The 22182-nt window shown below is 39.4% G+C and overlaps 1 protein-coding gene across 2 annotated transcripts in view; it reads right to left on the bottom strand.

Annotated features, from left to right (window-relative positions):
- The window catches only part of kif21b (kinesin family member 21B), a 150309-nt gene extending 130960 nt beyond the window's left edge, over nt 1-19349 (bottom strand). For both annotated transcript variants that reach the window (XM_068007454.1, XM_068007456.1), the window contains exon 1: nt 19087-19349. In XM_068007454.1, coding sequence (XP_067863555.1) covers nt 19087-19130 — 44 coding nt within the window. In that variant the 5' untranslated portion in view covers nt 19131-19349. The remainder of the gene's footprint in view (nt 1-19086) is intronic.
- Between the last annotated feature and the right edge of the window lie 2833 nt (nt 19350-22182).

The raw sequence follows: 22182 nt of genomic DNA, 5'->3' as shown, positions 1-22182 counted from the left end.
TCTCTAAACTGCAGCTGTATTCAATTATTTGTTGTTCAGCAATTGATATCTGGTGTTTTTTACCCCTCCCCAGTGATGTGAAATCTTCAAGCTATATTATTTGAATTAACCACGTAACCAAAGTCTTATGATTAGAACTACATATTAATTTCACATGATTCCACACTTTATGGAATGTCTTGACATAAGAACTATTTGGAGTGTATCAATATTATATCATTAATTAAAAAACCTAACCACTCCCATTTCAGACTCCGTCCCAGCAGCATCCACACTCAAACGAGGAAGAGGAGGAGAAGGAAAGACCAACTCATTGTTCTCCTTTTGAAACTTCATTTAGAAATTTTTAATTTAGTCAAATAATCATTTGTAACTGTGTTATTAGAAGACATTAGTATGTCTTTTGTTCCCATTTTAGGCTGTCAGTTTGCACGAAATCTCCTTGCCTTCTGCTGGAGGGGTGCTATGTTGTTCTGTTTTGCCACTAGGAAATGAGCTGTTGAGCACCTCTGGTTGAACTGACTTGCTGAATATCCCTTCATCCCTTTGGACTAATGTCTCTTCTCTTCAAAGCGCCTTCCCCAGTGGCTCAGCCAAGATTAGGAAGTTACTGTATAGAGAAATCCAAGATTCAAATATACTTGGATGCCTCAAGCAGATCATATTTTCTCATTTCTATTTAAAACAATGTGTTTTTCATGGCAAAACGTAGTTTTTCTGTAATGAGTGCAAGAGCAAAACTAGATATTTTTCATTACTATTCAGAAAATGAGTTACTTTGAAAGTGAATTAGAAAGACTTGCATTTATTCCAAAGCCTTAGCATATCTTCTCAGAAATATCCTTAAGGATATCACATACAACAAATGGCTTTGAAATGAAGTTACTAACTCATATGCAAATACAGTTAGTTATGTATGCAAACATAGCAGCCACAGTGTGTGTGGCAAAAACCCATGAATAGCAATGAAAAGAATTATTTTATTATTTGATTATGTTTGTTGAGAGAACTATGTTGTCCAGATCACTGGAAAAACTCCCTGATCTTGTTAGAATAGTGCCACAGGATATTGAGCATCCACCTGTACAGGCAGACAGACTTCGTTTGTTCACACCTTCTACCCCACCAGCCTCCGGATCATCCCCCGCCATTTCAACCACCTCCAGCACGATGCCACCACCAAACACATCTTCCCCTCCCCTCCCCTTTCTGCATTCCAAAAGGACCGTTCCCTCTGAGACACCCCGGTCCATTCTTCCATCACCCGCTCCCCTTCCTATGGCACCAGCCCGTGCAAGCATAGGAGATTTAATACCTGCCCTTTCACCTCCTCCCTTCCCACCGTCCAGGGCCCCAAACACTCCTTCCAGGTGAAACAGCGATTTACTTGTACGTCTTTCAATTTAGTACACTGCATTCGCTGCTCACGATGTGGTCTCTTCTACATAGACAGACTGGTGAAACGGGAAGACACATGGCAGATGAAATTTAACACAGAGAAGTGTGAAGTGATACATTTTGGTAGGAAGAATGAGGAGAGGCAATATAAACTAAATGGTACGATTTTAAAGGGGCGACAGGAAGAGAGAGACCTGGGAGTGTACGTATACAAATCTTTGAAGGTGGCAGGACAAGTTGAGAAGGCTGTTAAAAAAGCATTTGGGGTCCTGGGCTTTATTAATAGAGGCATAGAGTACAAAAGCAAGGAAGTTATGCTAAACCTTTGTAAAACACTGGTTAGGCCTCAGCTGGATTACTGTGTTCAATTCTGGGCACCACACTTTAGGAAGGATGTCAAGGCCTCACAGATGGTGCAGAAAAGATTTACTAGAATGGTACCAGGGATGGGGGACTTCGGTTATGTAGAGAGATCGGAGAAGCTTGGGGTTGTTCTCCTTAGAGCAGAGAAAGTTAAGAGGAGATTTGATAGTGGTGTTCAAAATCATGAATGGTTTTGACAGAGTAAATAAGGAGAAACTGTTTCCAGAAGGGCAGAAGGATCAGTCACCAAAGGACACAGATTTAAGGTGATTGGCAAAAGAACCAGAGGCAACAGGTTTTTTTTTTAAACAGAGTTGTTATGATCTGGAATGGACAGCCTGAAAGGGTGGTGGAAGCAGATTCAATAGTAACTTTCAAAAGGTAATTAGATAAATACTTGAAGGGAAATAATTTACAGGGTTATGAGGAAAGAGCAGGGGAGTGGGACTAATTGGATAGCGCTTTCAAAAAGCAGACACAGGCATGATGGGCCAAATGGCCTCCTTCTGCACTGTAACATACATTGGGGAGACCAAATACAGATTGGGTGATCGCTTTGCCGAACACCTTCGTTCAGTGCGCAAGCATGACCTTAAGCTTCCGGTTGCTTGCCATTTTAATTCTCCGTTCCACTCCTACTCTGACTTCTCTGTCCTCGGCCTCCTACACTTTTACAATGAAGCTCGAGAAACAGCACTTCATCTTTTAATTAAGCACTTTACAACCTTCCAGACTCAATATTGATTTCAATAACTTTAGATTATGACCACTACTCCCATTTTTTCAGAGAGCAGGTGCTGGTAATGGTCCTATCAACATTTATAACCCCTCCAGGCCCATGACCACCCCCTTTTGCTTTGCACCATCGTCCCTTTTATCATGTAATGAATCCTGCCCTCCACCCAATCGTAGACATTCCCTTTTGTTCTTTCCTCCCCTACCCTCCATCCTTCTTTCCCTGGCTCTGTAATTGCTTATAAATTGTTAAATATCTAACTTCTTCCAGTTCAGACAAAAGGTTATCTACTTGAAATGTTAATTGTTTCTCTCGCCTCAGATGCTGCCTGACCTGCTGAGTGTATCCAGCATTTTCTGGTTTTAACATTTAACGGTTTAACATTTCATCCAATGGATTGTACTTCCAACAGTGCAGCAGAATTGCAGTACAGTGTCAACCTAGGTTATGTGCTCAAATCCAGATTACTCAAATGAGAATAAACTTTGCAACATCAAGCTAGTATTATTAGCATTTTGCAAACTTTTAAGCATCCACTCGGGTTCCTGGATTAACTAAAACAGACCAGCTGTCCCTAGTCTGGCCAAACCCTAGCATCTTCCTTCACATCCCTTTTCATAAGCTTACTTCTATCTTGGTCCCAAACAATTTGATACAGGTGAAACACTCTGGCCACTATTGTTTGTCAAGGCTGCTGAGGTATGTGTGTATGTGTATATATTATACACACAAACAAACAAATAAATGAAAAGTATATATACGGCACCAGAATTTAGATGCAAATTCAGGAATGAATTAACCTGCATCTTCATACATACGGGAACTACAAAGAATGTCTTTGATAGAGACCTAGGTACAAGTAACCTGGCTGGCCTCCAAGACAAAAAGTGTTGTACGTAAGTTCCATGCACTGTGGCAAGACATAGAAGAGACAAAAAAAAGTAATACATTTAAACATATAGAACAATAGTAACAGAAGATTCAGAATGTAACCCCTTTACATAGAATGTATCTTTTCTAGCTTTTGGAATATAATACATTTTGATTTTCAGAAGCAATTTACCAATGCAAGCATTTTCGGGCCTTTTTCAACCAAAACATCTGTATGTGGCTCTATTGCATTCACAGTAGTTTCCATCAACTCAAAGCTTCACACGTAAGGCATTTTCACATGGTTTTGGTTCATTCCTTCAAAAAGGACATTACTCTGTTAGGTAGGGGAGTGAGAAGAGGGAGAAAAATACCTTTGATGTAAAGTATTTCCTCAGTTTGTGGGAGAGTGGGGATAATGAGTTCTACCTATGAGAAGAAATTCATAATTTCCTTCTTTCTACGGCAACCTGCTACAACCCTGAAAGGTCAGAATGGAGAAACAGAAAAAAGGCACTCAATCAGCTAGTGTCTGCAGAAGATCTATCAGGAAAAACCTCCTATAATAACAGTACACAGCAGCATTCAGTTTTTAAAAAAAATTTGTACGACAAATAATGTGGATTGTTCATGCTTTTTGGAAAAAAAAAGTATTTTCTCATTTCAATCATCTGTAGTCTTACCCTCACTGTGGCAGGACTCAAGCAACCCATAAGAATTATCAGCAACTGAGGAAATTTTAGACTTAAAAAAGTCATCCAATTATAGATTGACTCAGATCTCGCTTCCTTTCATCCACTCGAGTCATCTGCTCGTTTTATCTCAAGATAGGCCTCATTTTAGGTGCAACAGTGCACAAGTAACTCTGGTAAAGTAAAAGATTAAATACGTGCTTTGTGACCATGACTGTTGAATTGCTGTGATGCAGACAATGGAGGTTTGTGGTAGTTGCTAAATCCTACCACAAGCCCACTGGAGAAACTCCCCATACAACTGATCGCATTATTACTTGAACAAACTTGATGGTTGTGAATATGAAATAATCAGTTAATCCACATAAATATGTCACATAACTAGTATATGCTGGTATTCAGGGGGATTTGGGTCCACTTGCACACGAATCACAGAAAGTTAACATGCAGATGCAGCTAGCAATTAGGAAAGCAAATTGTATGTTAGCCTTTGTTGCAAGGGGGTTGGAGTATAAGAGTAAAAATGTCTTGCTGCAATTATATAGGGTTTTGGTGAGACCACACCTGGAGTACTGTGTACAGTTTTGGTCTCCTTACCCAAGGAATGATATACTTGCCTTAAAAGGTGGTGCAACAAAGGTTCACTAGATTGATTCCTGGGATGAGAGGGTTGTCCTATGAAGTGAGATTGAGTAGAATGGGCCTATATTCTCTAGAGTTTAGAAGAATCCAAGGTGATCTCATTGAAACATATAAGATTCTGAGAGGGCTTGACAGCGTAGATGCTGAGAGGCTGTTTCCCCTGGCTGGAGAGTCTAGAACTAGGGATCATAGTCTCAGGATAAAAGGTCGGTCATTTAGGACCAAGATGAAGGAAAATTTCTTCACGCAGTGAAGTGAATCTTTGAAATTCTCTATCCCAGAGGGCTGTGGATGCTCAGTCATTGAGTATATTCAAAACTGAGATCGACAGATTTTTAGACACGAAGGGAATCAAGGGATTTGGGAATAGGGTGGGAAAGTGGAGTTGAGGTAGAAGATCAGCCATAATCATATTGAATGGCAGAGCAAGTTTGAGGGGCTAGTCCTGCTCCTATTTCTTATGTTCTTATAACCCAGAAGAAAGGTTCTCAAGGAAAATGACTACACCCCTCCCCCCAAAATGTGATCTGTGAAGAACCCAGTTTGCTGATCACTGTGTTGAGAGATAAAACCCCAGAGAACTCAAGCTTTTGGATGTTGGTCAGAACTACATTTTTTGTTATATAAAGAGAGGCTGTTGCCAGTGATGCTGTAAGTAGCACTCCTCCAGCTTCTGCTCTCTATCATGCAATCTCATGGGAGACCATACACCAGCAACAGCTGGCAACTGGCTGATCCAGAACTGGGATTGTTTTAAGCCTTAATTCACAAAGGTTAAATTCAAGCTCTGGGGATGGAAACCAGATTCCAAAGACACACAACAATATGCTGTACAACATTCAACAAATCAAGGGTCTACAGCCCCCTGGGTGCAAAAAAAATCTATAGTTTTGTTTACAGTGACATTTCTCAGGACTGGCACTGAGTTAATATGACCCAATACAACTTAATTTAAAGAAAGGAATTTTTAATAAAAATTCCAAATAAGAGACAAACATGATCATTATCAGAGGACGGGAAGGCTCTGCGTATTAGCATAGTGCTCTGGCTTTTAATGTCTAGGAGATTGTTTGAATGCTGTATTAAGTGAAGAGATGAACATCGCTCCTCTTTAATAATTATGTGCGAGGAGTTTGTGCAATCTCAATCCAGTTTCTAGTAGTTGAGTCTACAGCACAATTCAGGAGTCTCATTCAGCAAGATTGTAAGCTGGTATGGAAACTACAACAGTCTTACAAGTGCAGATGGAGTAGCATTCATCTGAGGTTGGAGTTGAGTGCATTGTTGGCACTGAAGAGATGGAGCTTCACTCTATATCTGACTGGTAAGGCTCAATACTGATACTGGGTGCTAAAATTATTTAATTTCCAGCACAAAGATTCTTCATCTACATCAGCACAAAAAAAAAATCAGAAAAAAAACCCAACACAATATACAAATCTACTAGATCTGTGAAAAGACAGTAATAATGCCTCACACAGTCCGGTTGCAGCTTTTCATCTGCACATTCATATCTTAAACATCACTACTGAAAAGCTAAACTGTTGTAATAGATGAAGCACAGTCACTTAACTTACTGCACAATCAACGTAGTACAACAAAATCCTTCAATAAATCACCAGGATCGGTCTCTCATCCAACTATCATATCCCTTTCCAAGAGATATGAATCTTTACATTCCTTCTATGATTTTGACTTAAACTTAAAATTTCCTTTTTACTAATTTGAGAGCTTCTAACTTTTAGGTATCTATTTCTGTAGCTGACATACAATTTAAGATTTGCATTATTCACAAAGTACATCTGTGAGATGTTTAACCAATAATCTAATCAATTCTAACTATGTTGATAAAATACTTCTCTCCATCACTCCAATTTGTTTGACTATTATGGCTAGCCTTTTTGATTTTTGGTTTCCCTTTTCTGAATTAGGGTGAAAAATTGGGTGATCGATATTGGCAAAAAATGTAGTATTTTAGATTTTAAAAAATAAACAAATATTTGTAATTATAAAACTTTGAGTTTAATAATCAAAACAACTTTGTAGGAACACTATCACATTAAAACATGCATTAGCTGCATGTTCATAGGAGCATCGCAACAGGAGTAGGCCATTCAGCCCCGCGAACCTGTTCTGCCATTCAATTAGATCACGGTTGATCTGTACCTCAACTCCATTTACCAGCCTTTGATCCATATCCCTTGTTACCCTTACCTAACAACAATCTATCAATCTCAATCTTGAAAATTTCAATTAACCCAGCATACAAAGCCTCCGAGGAGAAAATTCCAGATTTCCACGACTCTTTGTCTGAAAAGGTGCTTCCCGATTTCAATCCTGAAAGATCTAGCTCTCATTCTGAGATGGTACCCCCTTGTTCTAGATTCCCCCACCAGGAGATAATTTCTCTGTACCTACCCTATTGAATCTTTTTGTCATTTTAAACAACTCTGTTAGATCACCCGCAACCTTCTAAACTCAAGGGAATACAAACCAAATTTATGCAACCTGTCCTCATAATTTAAGCCTTCATTCACTATCTCCTCCTCCATGAAACTTTTCTTTAGCCTTCTGTACATGATGCAGACAACTAAAGGTGTGCTCTGCATTGACACTGAATCAATACAGAGATGGTAAAGCACTCTGCGCCAAACAATGAAAGTCACTGTATGCCACTCCTGAACTGCATTACGCGAACACTGATTCTTCCAAGTGTGATCAGGTTCAATAAAATTTCGGAATTCATCTTTCAGTGACTAATTATCAGGTTTGATTAAAGACTTAATTACTACTGATCATTATGATGTTTTACTTTGACAAATTTATTGGTTCCTTCATTCTGTGGACTCCAATAAGGCCTCTGGGCCTGATGGTATATCTCCAGTCTTCAAGATGTGTGCCTCCAAATGTACCCTTGTCCTAGACTACCTCTTTAACCTCTCTTACTGATCTGTCATTAATCTGCCCACATAATTATTTTGTCCAACTCACTGTAATTCCTGAGCTCCTTCCTCCAATTCCACTGTCCTCCCCAATTTGGTATCATCAGTGAACGTGACCAATTTACATTTAACTTCTGAGTCTAGGCCATTTATGTATGAGAGGAACAGTAGTGGTCCCAACACTGAGTCCTCAATACTTCCCCCAGACCAGCATAATACCTCTAACGAGTAATCGTTGTTTTCTATCCTTCAACCAGTTTCTCTTCCATTTCAAGGTTTTACCCTGAATCCCTACTGACAAGCCTTTCATGGGGAACTTCATCAAATTCATTTTGGAAGTCTAGGAATGTTATGTCATAGGGCTTTCTACCAGTCCATTTGGGATGTTGCTTCCTCAAAGAAGTCAAGAAGGTTAGTCAAACATGATCTTCCCCTTCTGAATCCACGTTAGCTATTGAGAACCATCAAAAAAAATCAGATATTTACTATAGGTGTAGTGTAGTTTATAGAGTAACAAAAATGACTTCTGTCATTGATGTAGATGGAGGGTTTATGTTGGCCATTACAATGAAAGAATTTTGCTCTCTGCCAGTATTAAAATTAGGAAACTGGCATCACAATTAGGTCAAGAATTGGGTAGGCCAAATTTTGTGTTTTGTCAACAGATTTTCCCTTTAATCTAAATTCAACACTGAGCAAAGAGTCTTGCCACCTATTTGTGACCAGCCAAGGACGTATCTGACTGTACTATCATGGAGAAGAAAACAAGATGAATTTGGCAATATCGGAGTACACTGCCCCCATGAAGACTGCAGTCCAAAAAAAAAATCATAGACAATATTTGTTAAAAATAAGGACAAATTGGAGGATGGTATGTTTAAAAACTGTTTCCATCCAATCTTCCTGCTGGAGTGACCGGCTATGGTGACTGACGCAGAGTCAGCTCTGCTTCTGTATTGCTAGCTAATGCAAATCTAATTTGAGTGGAATCAATTGAAGATGAATTTTTTTTTTGCACTTCAGTATAAACATGAAGAATTTATACTGTTACTGTTATATTCTAATTTAGGCAAAAATTCAGTACATGTTGAATCTGTGTTACAATGAAGAATCTAGCAGCAAGGAACTTAATCTGATGCTTAGCCTCTAAACAGGTTTCTGTACATGGGTTGACATGGAAACAAGCTTTATCGTGCTTTTCATTAGCACTCAGTCACCAGAACTTAACAGTCCCCTCTCTTTTTGGCATTCATTCCCACTTTCATTTTATCATTATAATAGTTTAGTTCAGCAGGCATTGTTCTTTTAAAAAGGCCTGGTTGTCAAGTCAATTGACACTTTTGCACAGAATTTCAAAATATGTGCCAGCAAAATGATACAAACACTTTCAAACTACTACAAATTACCCTAAGTAACAGAACATTATTTGTAAAATATATCATCCTGAACTCTAGACCTATACTTGAGACAATGAATGTAATAAAGAACTTTATACCATTACATCTTTTAATAATTATACTGAGCTGTAATACTAGTTGTTGTGATTATATGTCCTCATTTCCTCAATACTATGATGTTTCAATGTTTTTCAAGTTACAATTGAATTTCAGTGCAAAACAACTGTCTCTGAAATGCATTCGTTAATTTCGACATTACACTTTTTATGAAACAATAACAAAATGTGACCGGAGATAGATGAAAATACTCTGAAAGCTCAGTTATACCATCCCATAGCTTTAATGTATTGTCTACATCAATACCGCCTGGAGCCATTGGTGTCTAAAATAGATTATAGGCCTCAATTTAGTCATGATTGTGATTACCATCTAAAGATTTTGTATAAGGATCTATTGGCACTGGAGCCTTTAATACTCAAAACTATTCAACAACTTTTAAAAAAATGCTTGATTTTTTTTGGAACCTAGTGCATGCACTAATGAAAAATAAGTCATTTCGATTTTTTTTAGGGGTGAGGTGAGATTTCTTGGAATATTTAACCAACATGTCTTACATAGTACACCCATCCCCAAATAGTTTTTGTTTGTTTCATTTGTTAGTCACCCATATAAATTTTGTGTCCAGTGATAAATTTAATTTGGGTGCCTGCCCTATGTCTAGGGATTTTAACAATCAGATTTTACTGATTTCCAGCAATAAATTCCATTTTGTTCTGCTCTTAATTGGTAGAAACCAAATTTCCTCCTGAATTTAAGGAAAAAACCTCAAAAGCTTCAATCTTTTTCTCATCAATAATCAGATCCAGAGATGAGGTTGCATTGCATCTATAATTTCCTGACACACATTGAACAGCCCTGATAATGATTACAACTATGTTATTAACAAAATGGATACACTGCATGCAATGATTGCAAATAACATTCATATCATGTCCTGCAAAATTACATTTTATCAGCAACTATTTCATTTTTTAGCCAGACTTTAAAAACATTTGGGCATTTTTGGGCCCAGAATCAACTATGTGTGGGCAGAACATGCCCAATCATGTGAGCACAATTAGGAACCGAAATTGGTCAGGGACCCACATTAGCATTAAACAGGAAGACTGCCAGTGCTACTAGCGTTATTGATTGGCAGCTCGCCTAATTGGGCGGGGGGTGGGGGGAGGAATATTGGGCTTCCCTTATGCTATTTAAAGGCAGCCTGCACCTCTTAAAGGGGAGGTGCACTTTGGCTGCAAGCAACTGTCACTTAAAGTTTCTTAGAATGGCAGAGTAAAGAGAAGCTGCCAGGGCCTGACACTTCTCAGACACTGCTTTAGAGGTATTGGTGGAGGAGGTCAGCAGGAGGAAGGACCTCATCTTCAAACAATGCAGCAGGAAGGTGTCCAGGCAAGCTGAATGGCAGTGGGCAGAGGTGATAGAGCAGGTCAGGGCCAGAAGCATTATGCTACAGACCTGGCTGCAATGCCGGAAGAAGTTTAATGACTTGACCAGGATTGCTAAGGTAAAACTCCCAACTCAGATCTCACATTACTATGCTTAACTCTGCACTACCTGTAGCCCCAGCACTCATATCTCTTTCCTCCCCCGATTACCAGCACTCTCCTCTAATCACTGCAGCACACTTCACTCTATCTCCCATGCTCCTCACACCTCTGCCACCCTTCATACGACAGCACACGATTCTAACTTGAGTTCTACATCCTCAAAACATCTCACTAGGCTACCATTAACAATCTCTCTCCTTTATTGCTGGCCGAGCTCGCAGGCAATGACAGGGAGCGGCTGAGTACAAGAGGAGGGAGAACATCCACTAATGTCCTCTCCCCAATCGAAGAGGACATCACAGAGATCGAGCAGATGGGCTGTGTCAGGGGTACGGCGAGTGGTGAGGCTGGAGAATGTGTCCTGCGGGGTTCTTGGCAGTCTGTCCCTTCTCACTGGAATCTCACAATTACACACTATGCATGTCAAAGTGCAGTTGCTTTCAGCAGCCACTAATCTGTCTCTGCTTTTCCTTCACACTAAATGCTAATCCTTGTCCTTCTCTTCACTTTCAGGAGAAGCAAATATAGAGCACGGGGTGCTGGAAGTGGGTACCATTAATGAAGGCACGACATCACACAAAATTAGCTAAGACCCTGGTTAGTTTCAAAGGGTATACTTCGACCAACCTCAATTATTGGAACAATGGATTCCAACTCACTGTAGGCCGCTGGGGCGGGGGTGGGTGGGGGAATTTTACACTGAAAATTTCTATAAATTTATTTCTGTTAAAAATTTCAGGTGATGCCCTGACAGCATTGCATAGATACAACTAGGGATTTTGTGAGATTTCAATGCAATTTAATTTATTAATTGCACACTGGTGATTTCACATGCTACAATCCACATCAGCTCCACATGACTGCAATCAGACACCATCTGGCATTTTCCTTGGACTGGGTACTGCAAAGGGAATGGCACCAAATGGTGCCACTGCTGATGAATTAGAGGATCATGTGTGGGCCAAATGGTCATTATTGACACAAAAGCAGCCTGTGACCCAATTCACCTTCTAGAACTGAAGCTTTAAAAAAGTACGGCACTGCAGTACTGACTGTGCACTTCTAATTCAGGCTGCTCTTGTTCCACATTTTACACCCTCAGACACAGCATCACAACTCTGTCTCTCTGGGCTGCTATAGATAGACACTGAACTCTTGAAAAACCAACTCATCACACACAGCCACTCGGCCATAAATTAAGAGAAAGTTTTTCTTGGATTGTTTTATAAACTTATATTCAAATGTATTAAGAAATAAAAGCATAAATTCCTGCATTTGAATCACATATGTAGGTTATATTCCTTAAAATTAGACTTTGAATTTTAGTTCTAAGCTTGTAGAACTAAAATATTTAAAAAGGTTAATAAAAAACAACACAAAAAAGAAAGTAAAGCACAACTTATTTCATTTCTAAATCAAAAGGCATTGGTGCCTCGTAAAATTTCTCAAGCCATGCAGAACAGTTCATTCTTACCAGGGGCCGATATCTACCTTGACTTCAATTAGATGGTAGCAACAATGAAACACAGCACTTCCAACTGTATATAAAATCTCACTGATCTAACTTCAAGGAAATAGTAAACAGAATGCGGTTTTATTTTTTTTAAAATCAAATGACGCTGGCAGAATCCCCTTGTTCCTAAATATTCCTTTTACATATCACTCCCTCATACAAGAGGAATTTATTTTATATGCCTATCATAGAGGCCAATTATCTGAAATATTAAAAGAAATGTTACAATTATATAGCACCTTTTATGTTCTCAGGAAGTCCCAAAGTACTTCACATTCAATGGATTAATTTTGAAGCAGCCAATTTGCACACAGCAAGCTCACACAAACAGTAAGTGAGATAAATAATCAGTTAACCTGTTTTGGTGGTGTTGGCTGTGGGATAAATCTTTGCAAGGACACTGGGGGAACTTCTCTTCTCTTCAAATCGTGCCATGGTATCTTTTACCTCCACTTTAACAGGCAAATGGACTCCAATCTAACATCTCATTCAAAAGACAGCACATCCTCAGTATCACAATGAAGTGCCAGCCTAAATCATGTATTTAAACTCTGGAGTGGAACCCTCAAATTTCTGACTCAGGGGTGGCAGTGCTATCAACTGAGCCAAACTGAAAATTAATCTGCAATATTTATAAAAAGTTATTTAAATTAGACTGTGATTTTCTGCAGTGAGGTCACTCTCTAGTTAGTTGATGCCAATTTTGTGCCGAGTGAGATGCTACATTTGTATTCGGCAAAAATACTGACTTTAAAGTTGGTGAGGGAGAAATTCGGCTTGCACCCAAAACGAGTACAAAGTCATCGGAGCAACTGTGTCAGCTTGCGGCCAGAGCCAAATTCCGCTTCCGGCCTCATTTATGTGCTGCTGGCGAGCTGCGGGCGCCTAACGTCCGCCCTGATGTAATTCATTGGTTGGAGAGGATGGGAAATCAGCTGGATCTCATGTGTTGCAGTAATAGTAGACAGCAATTCTCCAGACATCATGCTGGTTACAGTGTACTAGTAAAACCACACCTATACTACTGTGTTCAATTCTGGTCATAATGCCACAAAAAATATATACATTTTTTAGTGAGAGTGCAGAAAACAATGACAAGACTGATCCCAAGTAAAGGATCAGCTAAAAAGGAATGACCAAAGAACCTGAGGAAGAAGGTGGGGGGGGGGGAGGGGGCAACTCACTGGGGAAAAGGTAGAGTGGAATATTATTTTAAAGTAGGCTAATAGAACCAGGAGCCATAAAATTAGACAAGGAAAAAAGGTACATTTTAGGAAGAAGTGTTTTACTCACCTCTCACTGTGTTCAAGCCCCATTCTAAGACATTAGCCCATTCTCTAGACTGACACTTCAGTACTGGGAGTACTGCATTGTCAAAGATGCCATCTTTTAGATGAGATGCTAAACTCAAATCCCATTTGTCTGTCCAGTTGAACGTAAAAGTTCCATGGGATCTTCTTCGAAGAAGAACAGGGCCAACATTTATCCCTCAACCAACACCACCAGAACAAATTAATTGGTCATTCATATCATTGCTGTTCATGGGACCTTGCTGTGCACAGAGTGGCTACCGTGTTTGCTTACATAACAACAGTGGCTACACTTGAATTTATTGGCTGTTAAGTACCTGAGGTACTATATAAATGCAGGTTCTTTCTTGCTTTCTTTCTTACTCAAAGAGCGATGTTTAGAATAATCTGCAAGACAAAAACTAAAACATTAGGGTTGTTCAAAGTGCTGCCACATGTTATAATGGGACAGTTGGAATAGTAGAGGTACGAACTTCAATGGGCCAAATAGCTTTCTCATCCTTTTCTTATGTTCTTAAATCCAGTAATTGTTTATTTCTAACAGTACAAAACAGTGAAAGTGATCTTTGGGAAACAAGTACTGCACTGTGCCAGACCCAAGTAAGCCTGCATGAATGAAGACCTCTCTCAACCATCCTTGTTCCTGTGTTTATGTTTTATACTGCTGATCTGAAATATTCCAACAGCAGATCTTTCTGTTTACAGTCTGTCCTCCCAGCAACATCCTGAATGGTGACTGACAGACCATTGTCGACATTCAATGGGCAGAACTCCCCATTTATGAGGTCACTGGAGAATTTAATTTTGTTTTAGTAAATGCTGTGTTCGTCAAATGACGTTTCAGCACTAGCCTGTTTTGGTCTGTGAATTAATATCTCTTCAAGCTGATTGACCAAACAGTCTAACTTTAAGATCCTTACAGTTATCAGAGATTTTCCATCTCATTGGTTTAGGTGGAATTAAAAGGCAAGTTCCGGTGGTGACATCGCAGTGTTGTAACCCACTATACTAGCTAAGTCTCTAGTGCAGCAGAACTTTATAGTGTCATTGATCAGCAGTTTTAAAACCATAAAACTTAACAAACAGAAACTAAGAAAGGGTTCACAAGTATTCCCTTATATCAATTGAGATTACATACCCAGATTAATGCAATTTTTCCTTTAAATTATGCTTTACTTTCATAAGGAAGCAATTTGGTGAAAGAAAAAAATGAAAGACTTGCATTTATATGGCACCTTTCATGACCCCAGGACCTCCCAAAGCGCTTTACAGCCAATGAAGTATTTTTGAGGTCTGGTCACTGTTGTAATGTAGGAAGTGCGGCAGCCAATTTGTGCACAGCAAGATCCCACAAACAGCAATGAGATAATGACCAGATAATCTTTTTGTAGTGAAGATGGTTGAGGAATAAATATTGGCCAGGACACCCAGGAGAATTCCCCTGCTCTTCTTTGAACATGGGCAGACAGATGGCAGATGCAATTTAACGCGATTAAGCGTGAAGTGAGGCACTTTGGGAGGAACAACATGGAGCAGCAGTATAATCTAAATGGAACTATTTTGAGGGGGGTGCAAGAGCAGAGGGACCGGGGGGGGGTACATATTCACAAATCTTTGAAGGTGGCAGGGCAAGTTGATAAGGAAGTTAAGAAAGCGCATGGGATACTTGGCTTTGTAAATAGGGGCATTGAATACAAAAACAAGGACGTTATGCTAAAGCTTTACAAATCACCGGTTAGGCCTCAGCTGGAGCATTGTGTACAATTCTGGGTGCGACACTTTAGAAAGGATGTCAAGGCCTTGGAGAGGGTACAGAGGAAGTTTACCAGGATGATACCAGGGATGAGTGACTTCAGTTATGTGGAGAGATTGGAAGAGCAGAGAAGGTAATGGGAGATTTAATAGAGGTGTTCAAAATCATATGGAGTTTTGATAGAGCAAGTAGGGAGAAACTATTTCCTCTGGCAAGTGGGTCAGTACCCAAAGGTCATAGATTTAAAGTAACTGGCAAAAAACTAGAGGGGAAATTAGAAGAATTTTTTTTCCACACAGAGGGTTGTTAAGATCTGGAACCCACTACCTGAAAAGGTGGTGGAAGCAGATTCCATAGAAACTTTCAAAAGGTAATTGGATATGTACCTGAAGAGGACTAATTTGCAGGGTTATGGAGAAAAAGCTGGGGTGTGGGACTAAATTGGATAGCTCTTTCCAAGAGCTGGCACAGGTATGACAGGCCAAATGGCCTCCTTCTGTGCTGTAAGATTCTATGAACAGTACCTGGAGTAGGATTTGAACCCACATATTTCTGACTCGGAGGTGAGAGTGCTACCTACTAAGCCACAGCTGACACTTAAAGGAGTTAAACCAGTTCAGAATATTGCTCAACAGATTATCTACCCCAGTAAAAATATTCTACACTTTAACCTTCAGCTCAGGATACTTTTTACAAGCTACACATTTCATAATCTGGGGCATTATAAAAAACATATATTGATCAGGATTTCAGTGACTGGGAATGTGCTCATTTAAATTTTGAAAGGGTCCAAATCTCCATTTTCTCCAGAGAACCCCTGGACCACACATTATGGGCATCTGCCAATCACACTCTTAACTGACAGATATGACACGCACAACAGAAATAGCTCTCAAGATTTTCCCTCCTGTTAGCACATCCTTACGTAGCAAGGTTGAAATTAATACTTCAGTTGCAGATAGTCATAGAGGATAGTCAAACCTGCATTCCCCGCCCCATCCCCCATCATATTACCAATCATTATGCCCCAACATACCATACCCCTTTCTTTAAGTTTGTTTTAAAAATATAAACACACCCATTAAATTGAAAATTAAATTTTCTATAATTCATTCCCAAATATGTACTATGTGATAGACATTGGAAAAGCAGATCTATCTCTGTGCAAACTGAGTGCATGTTTGCTTTTGCAAACATTGGAGGTCTTTTGCAATCACTCCTCTGCCAGTCAGATACAGATAAACTCTGATCACACACCATGACAGTTCAAAAATTTGATTCAAATTCAACAGCAGGCCTACATCCTTCCTGAAGCTGCATATTACTAACACTTCCGGATTCTTTACTGTGCAGCTTTGAACAGCGATGGTAGGAAGTAATGTCTATGCAATGAATCCATTAGTGCCAAAGTATCCCAAAGAAAGACATTCTACCAGTCCTATATCTGAGAAATTAATTTCACTAAAACAGATCAATTGATTTGATTCAAGCCAGTTGATAGAAATTGAGTTTTGTTTTGAAGTAAAATAAAAACTTAATTAAACAATAAGTTTTTTAAAGATTAAATCTCCTAGTCTTGTTTAACTCACAACTTCCCCAGAGCATAGCCAACTAGATTGGTAGCTTTTTTCAATGCCTGCCTGTTTTTGTTACTAAACACTCACAAAACACAAGTCTGAGTGACATCCCTTTCAAATCATTTTGAAGAATCTTGTATGCTGTTTTACAATTACTTTCAGCTGATTACTACTGCTTCAGGTCAATTTGCTACATGAAGCCACTTCCTACCAACTGCCTTTTCAATATTTATACCATTTATTGCAAAGAATTATTGAAGGCTTTTGTCAATAATTATAACTTCACATTTTCTCTGGATTATGTTCCTCTGTTATCAAACAATATCCGTGAAACTGAATTTTATTTTGTTATAAGAATCAGATATAATAATAAGAAATGATACCAAATTAAATGTGATCCTGTATCTGCAAAGCTCAAGATGAAAAACTAAATGATTCAAAAAGCATTTGTTTCAAAGCAAAATGCTGCCTTCAGCTAATCTACAGTTTATTTGGAGATCAGGAATTTTCTTACTGTAGAGAGGACCCATTCATTAATCATTTTGAACTTAATTACACTGCTGATGGATTACAGTACTGCTATCTTTTCAGCATCAAAAAGGAGGTTCATTTTTCCAATGACCAACTAGAACAAAAAAAAAATCACAAGAAGCTTTGTCATCATATTGCAGAGAACTGGACCATACCTGTGGTCACCAGTTGTGTTCATGGTTTCTAATCCAATTCATTTCAGTGAGACCAAATAAGATAACAGATAGCTAACAGTTATTTACTAGGATGTAACTCAATTGAGCAGGTTTTTGATCTCAAAATGCTGTTGTGGCTCATGAAAATCAGCAGAACCTTGAGACTGAATTACAGTATTAAATTCATCTGCAATTATTAGATATATTTGATTGGATCTTTTTTTAAAAATCCTATTCTTTTGTAATAGCTGTGCCAGAGGTCGAACCGCATAAGTAAAATGTTAATAAAGCAGGTTGTGACATTTAAGCTGAAGATTACCATTATGAGAAAGGAACTATAGTTTTCATTTATCTTTGGTAACAGGTTGCTTGTGAACTGCCCATTTAGTATGTGAAATAAAATTACAATTCATTTTATGAAATATCACCGAATGGGCTTCACCATCAGGACAGAACCAAAACCAGTGGCCACAGAACAAATTAAATACTCTGAATTCCACTGACTGTCATCGCCCCTTTTGTCACTTACACTTCCTGCCCTTGTTTTGTTCTCTAATCTTATTTATATCTTTTGAATATAATGTCACTTTCATAATAATTCTTCCTATTGCACACTTTTCTGGTCAAAATGTTCTAGCCCAGACATACACTCTTTGTTCTCATTTTCCACCAGTCAGGTAGAAGATTTCATGGTTTCTTTAAAATGATCACGATAATCAAAATCTACAAAAGAACTGCACAATGGGAACTACGAAACACCAAGAACATATTTCACAGTATGTTTGTGCTAAATGATTCTTCTCTAGTAAATTGCATCATAAAACTGTTATTGTCACTATTTTGGAGGAAGGGAGGGGACCTGACAAACTGAAAGGAATAACAAAAATTCATTGTATTATTATACCAGTGACATTACATTGTCTTCATTTGGTTAACAAAAGTCCCTTCACAGCTCACTCTGGTCAGTTGTGATCTTATAGTTATGAAAGAAAATCAGCAATGCATTATTTCCCAACCCCCCATTTGATAACCTTTCCATGCCCATGTAATAATTCCATTCATTCACCATTTTAACTGCTGCATCAACAGAACTCACTTGGATGAACAAAGACTGAATGGTGGACCAGAGGTAAAATGGTCTGTGCATAAATATATTTATTCTTTTGAAAGAATGTGATGTTAAACATGCCACAATAACACAGGTGGTGTCATTTATTGCAGTTCCCCGGGGTTAAAAAAAGAAAGGTTATTTAGGTTCATTTTCACAAACCATTTATTTTGATAAAAGTCCATTGTCTCTAAATACACAAACCAACCAAATCAAAAATTTACCAATGTTAAGTCATGCAAGGACACAATACCAGCCAATATGAAATTGTTTTAAAATCAAAATGCAGTCAATGACAAATGACACAGTGCATTCACAATTTCTTTAAAAATACAAATCAATTAAGTTTCTATCACCTATTCAACCAGACAGCATAGCACAATAACACAAAGCAGCGGCACAATGGATTCCCGGCTTTTACTGTCCTGTAATACTGTCACACGCTCTTGGCACCGACTCAACCTTCTAATAAATAATAAGCTGTCTTACCTTAAAGCGACTTTGACACTACAACCGTCTTGATTAGTCGCCATTATTTTGTGCAAGCGTGCGCTATCTAACCTTCATTCAATGAAAAGAAAATCAATGACCTACTGAGATGGCAGTGCTTTTAAGGTATAAATAAATAAAAATATATTTTTCACAGAATTTGAACCGTGTCATTCTGTAGTTAACGGTATCAAGACTGTAGCTGCATGGTTGCATTTGCAACATCCTGTGCTACATTGTATTCGCTACGAATGCGCAATGCAACATCCAAATCAGCCTAAAACAGCCCAGAGTGCTCATTGCCAGGCAACCGAACCTGCTAAATGGGCGGGATTCAGACAAGAGTGAGGTTTTCACCCACCATAGAGATCCTGGGAGTCTCCGAATGGGCGGGCGGAAAAAGAGAATTCACCAATTAGACTACAAAAAGGGAAGGACTAAAACATCAAGATAGCTTGACTGACTCAAAAAAAGGAACTATTTATGGGAAGGTTGTCGGCTCGCAGTTCTGCTCGGTTTCAAGAGGTCTGATCAGTATTTTTTGTTGGTTTTCTTTTTCTTTCATGAAAACGCACTTAAAAAATTCTTTAAAAGGCCACCATCTCCAATACAAAAGCTGATCTAGACAGGGTAATAGTCTAACGGATCAGTGCCAAGAACCACTAATTCACTCTTTTGTAGCTGGGGAATAGGAATGTCTTTGAGGCACGTATACATTTTTGAGTTATTCAGGCTATCTTGATGCTGAGAAGTACAACTGCAGTTTCTCTCGCCACAAAATACTAATGAGACCAAAAAGTACCAGGAAACCTTGCTGATATCCATGCTTCTTAAAGTGGGGTCAGTGGTTTTCATTAAACTTTTAATCTAGTACTTCATGGTGAGCGACTAGGAGGTGTGGAGGAGCAAAGGGATTTGGGTGTCCAAGTGCACAATTCACTAAAGGTTAATGCACAGGTACAAAAAGTAATCAAAAAGGCTAATGGAATATTGACCTTTATTTCAAGAGGGTTGGAATATAAAAGTGAGGAAGTGATACTTTAATTGTACAGAGTCTTGGTCAGAGCGAATCTGGAGTATTGTGTTCAGTTTTGGGCACCGAACCTCAGGAAAGATATGTTGGCCTTGGAGGGGGAACAGCACAAATTCACCAGAATTATACGAGTGTTTAAAGAGTTAAATTATGAGGACAGGTTGTGTAAACTTGTTTTGTATTCCCTTGAGTTTAGAAGGTTCATCGAGGTCTTTAAAATGATAAAGGGATTCAGTAGGTTAGATATAGATAAACTGTTTCCTCTGGTGGGGGAAACCAGAACAAGGGGGCATAATCTTAAAATAAAGCTAGGACAATTTGGAGTGAAATCAGGAAGCATTTTTTTTACACAAAGGGTAGTGGAAATCTAGAACTCTCCCCCTCGAAAGGCTATGGATGCTGGGTCAATTGAAATTTTCAAGACCAAGATTAATACATTTTTGTTAGGTGAGGGTATTAATGGATTATGGAGCTAAAGCGGATAAATGGAGTTGAGGTACAGATCAGCCATGATGCGAATGAATGGTGGAACAGGCTTGAGGGGCTGAATGGCCTACTTCTAGTCCTATGTTCATGTAGCCCTGTGGAAGAAACTGAAAATTATGAGGGTGTACGGCTTAACTTTGGATTTTATCAGGAATTTGTACTCCAGGTACAAGATGCACATAAGGGTGGATGGGGGAGTCACTGATCCTGTCTTTCTTAAAAGAGGAGTGAAGTAAGGTTGTTCACTGTCGGCCATCATTTTCAATGTCATGATGTGGAGATGCCGGTGATGGACTGGGGTTGACAAATGTAAACAATCTTACAACACCAGGTTATAGTCCAACAATTTTATTTGAAAATCACAAGCTTTCGGAGGCTTCCTCCTTCGTCAGGTGAATGTCAGGAAATCCTTGAACGTTTCGCATTTATATTCAGAGAACAATACCTGGTGATTACAGATAATCTTTCCAACTGCCCGTTGTCAAGGCAATCAAAGTGTTCAGACAGAGAGGTGTTACCTACAGGACCACCGAATATACAAATGGCCAGAATACAAAACAGAGAGAGAGAGGGAGAAACATCCAAAAGGAAGAGAAAGACAGAAAATGACCCGTTGAATTAAAGACAGATAACTTTTATTCGCTGGCGGGGTTACGTGTAGCGTGACATGAACCCAAGATCCCGGTTGAGGCCGTCCTCATGGGTGCGGAACTTGGCTATCAATTTCTGCTCGACGATTTTGCGTTGTCGTGTGTCTCGAAGGCCGCCTTGGAGTACGCTTACCCGGAGATCGGTGGCTGAATGTCCTTGACTGCTGAAGTGTCCCCCGACTGGGAGGGAACCCTCCTGTCTGGCGATTGTTGCGCGGTGTCCGTTCATCCGTTGTCGCAGTGTCTGCATGGTCTCGCCAATGTACCATGCTCCGGGGCATCCTTTCCTGCAACGTATGAGGTAGACAACGTTGGCCGAGTCACAGGTGTATGAACCATGTACCTGGTGGGTGGTGTCCTCTCGTGTGATGGTGGTATCTGTGTCGATGATCTGGCATGTCTTGCAGAGGTTGCCGTGGCAGGGTTGTGTGGTGTCGTGGACGCTGTTCTCCTGAAAGCTGGGTAATTTGCTGCGAGCGATGGTCTGTTTGAGGTTGGGTGGCTCAGACAACGGGCAGTTGGAAAGATTATCTGTAATCACCAGGTATTGTTCTCTGAATATAAATGCGAAACGTTCAAGGATTTCCTGACATTCATCTGACGAAGGAGGAAGCCTCCGAAAGCTTGTGATTTTCAAATAAAATTGTTGGACTATAACCTGGTGTTGTAAGATTGTTTACAATTTTCAATGTCAGGCAAAACCATATTTACTGCCGATCCCTAGTTGCCCAGAGAAGGTGGTGGTGGTGGCCCTTCTTCATACTTGCACTTGACCACTTCAGAGGGCATTGAGTCAACCACATAGTATGGGACTGTGGTCACATTTAGGCCAAGCTGGATATAGGTGGCAGGTTCCCATCCCTAAAGGACATTTGTGAGCCAACTGGGGCTTGGGTTCTTCCTACTCTGCACCAGATGACCCTTTAA

This window comes from Heptranchias perlo, chromosome 27 (genome assembly GCF_035084215.1).
Source record: "Heptranchias perlo isolate sHepPer1 chromosome 27, sHepPer1.hap1, whole genome shotgun sequence".
NCBI lineage: Eukaryota > Metazoa > Chordata > Chondrichthyes > Hexanchiformes > Hexanchidae > Heptranchias > Heptranchias perlo.
The sequence above is the reverse complement of the archived record's forward strand: the minus strand, read 5'-3'. Positions and strand labels throughout refer to the sequence as shown.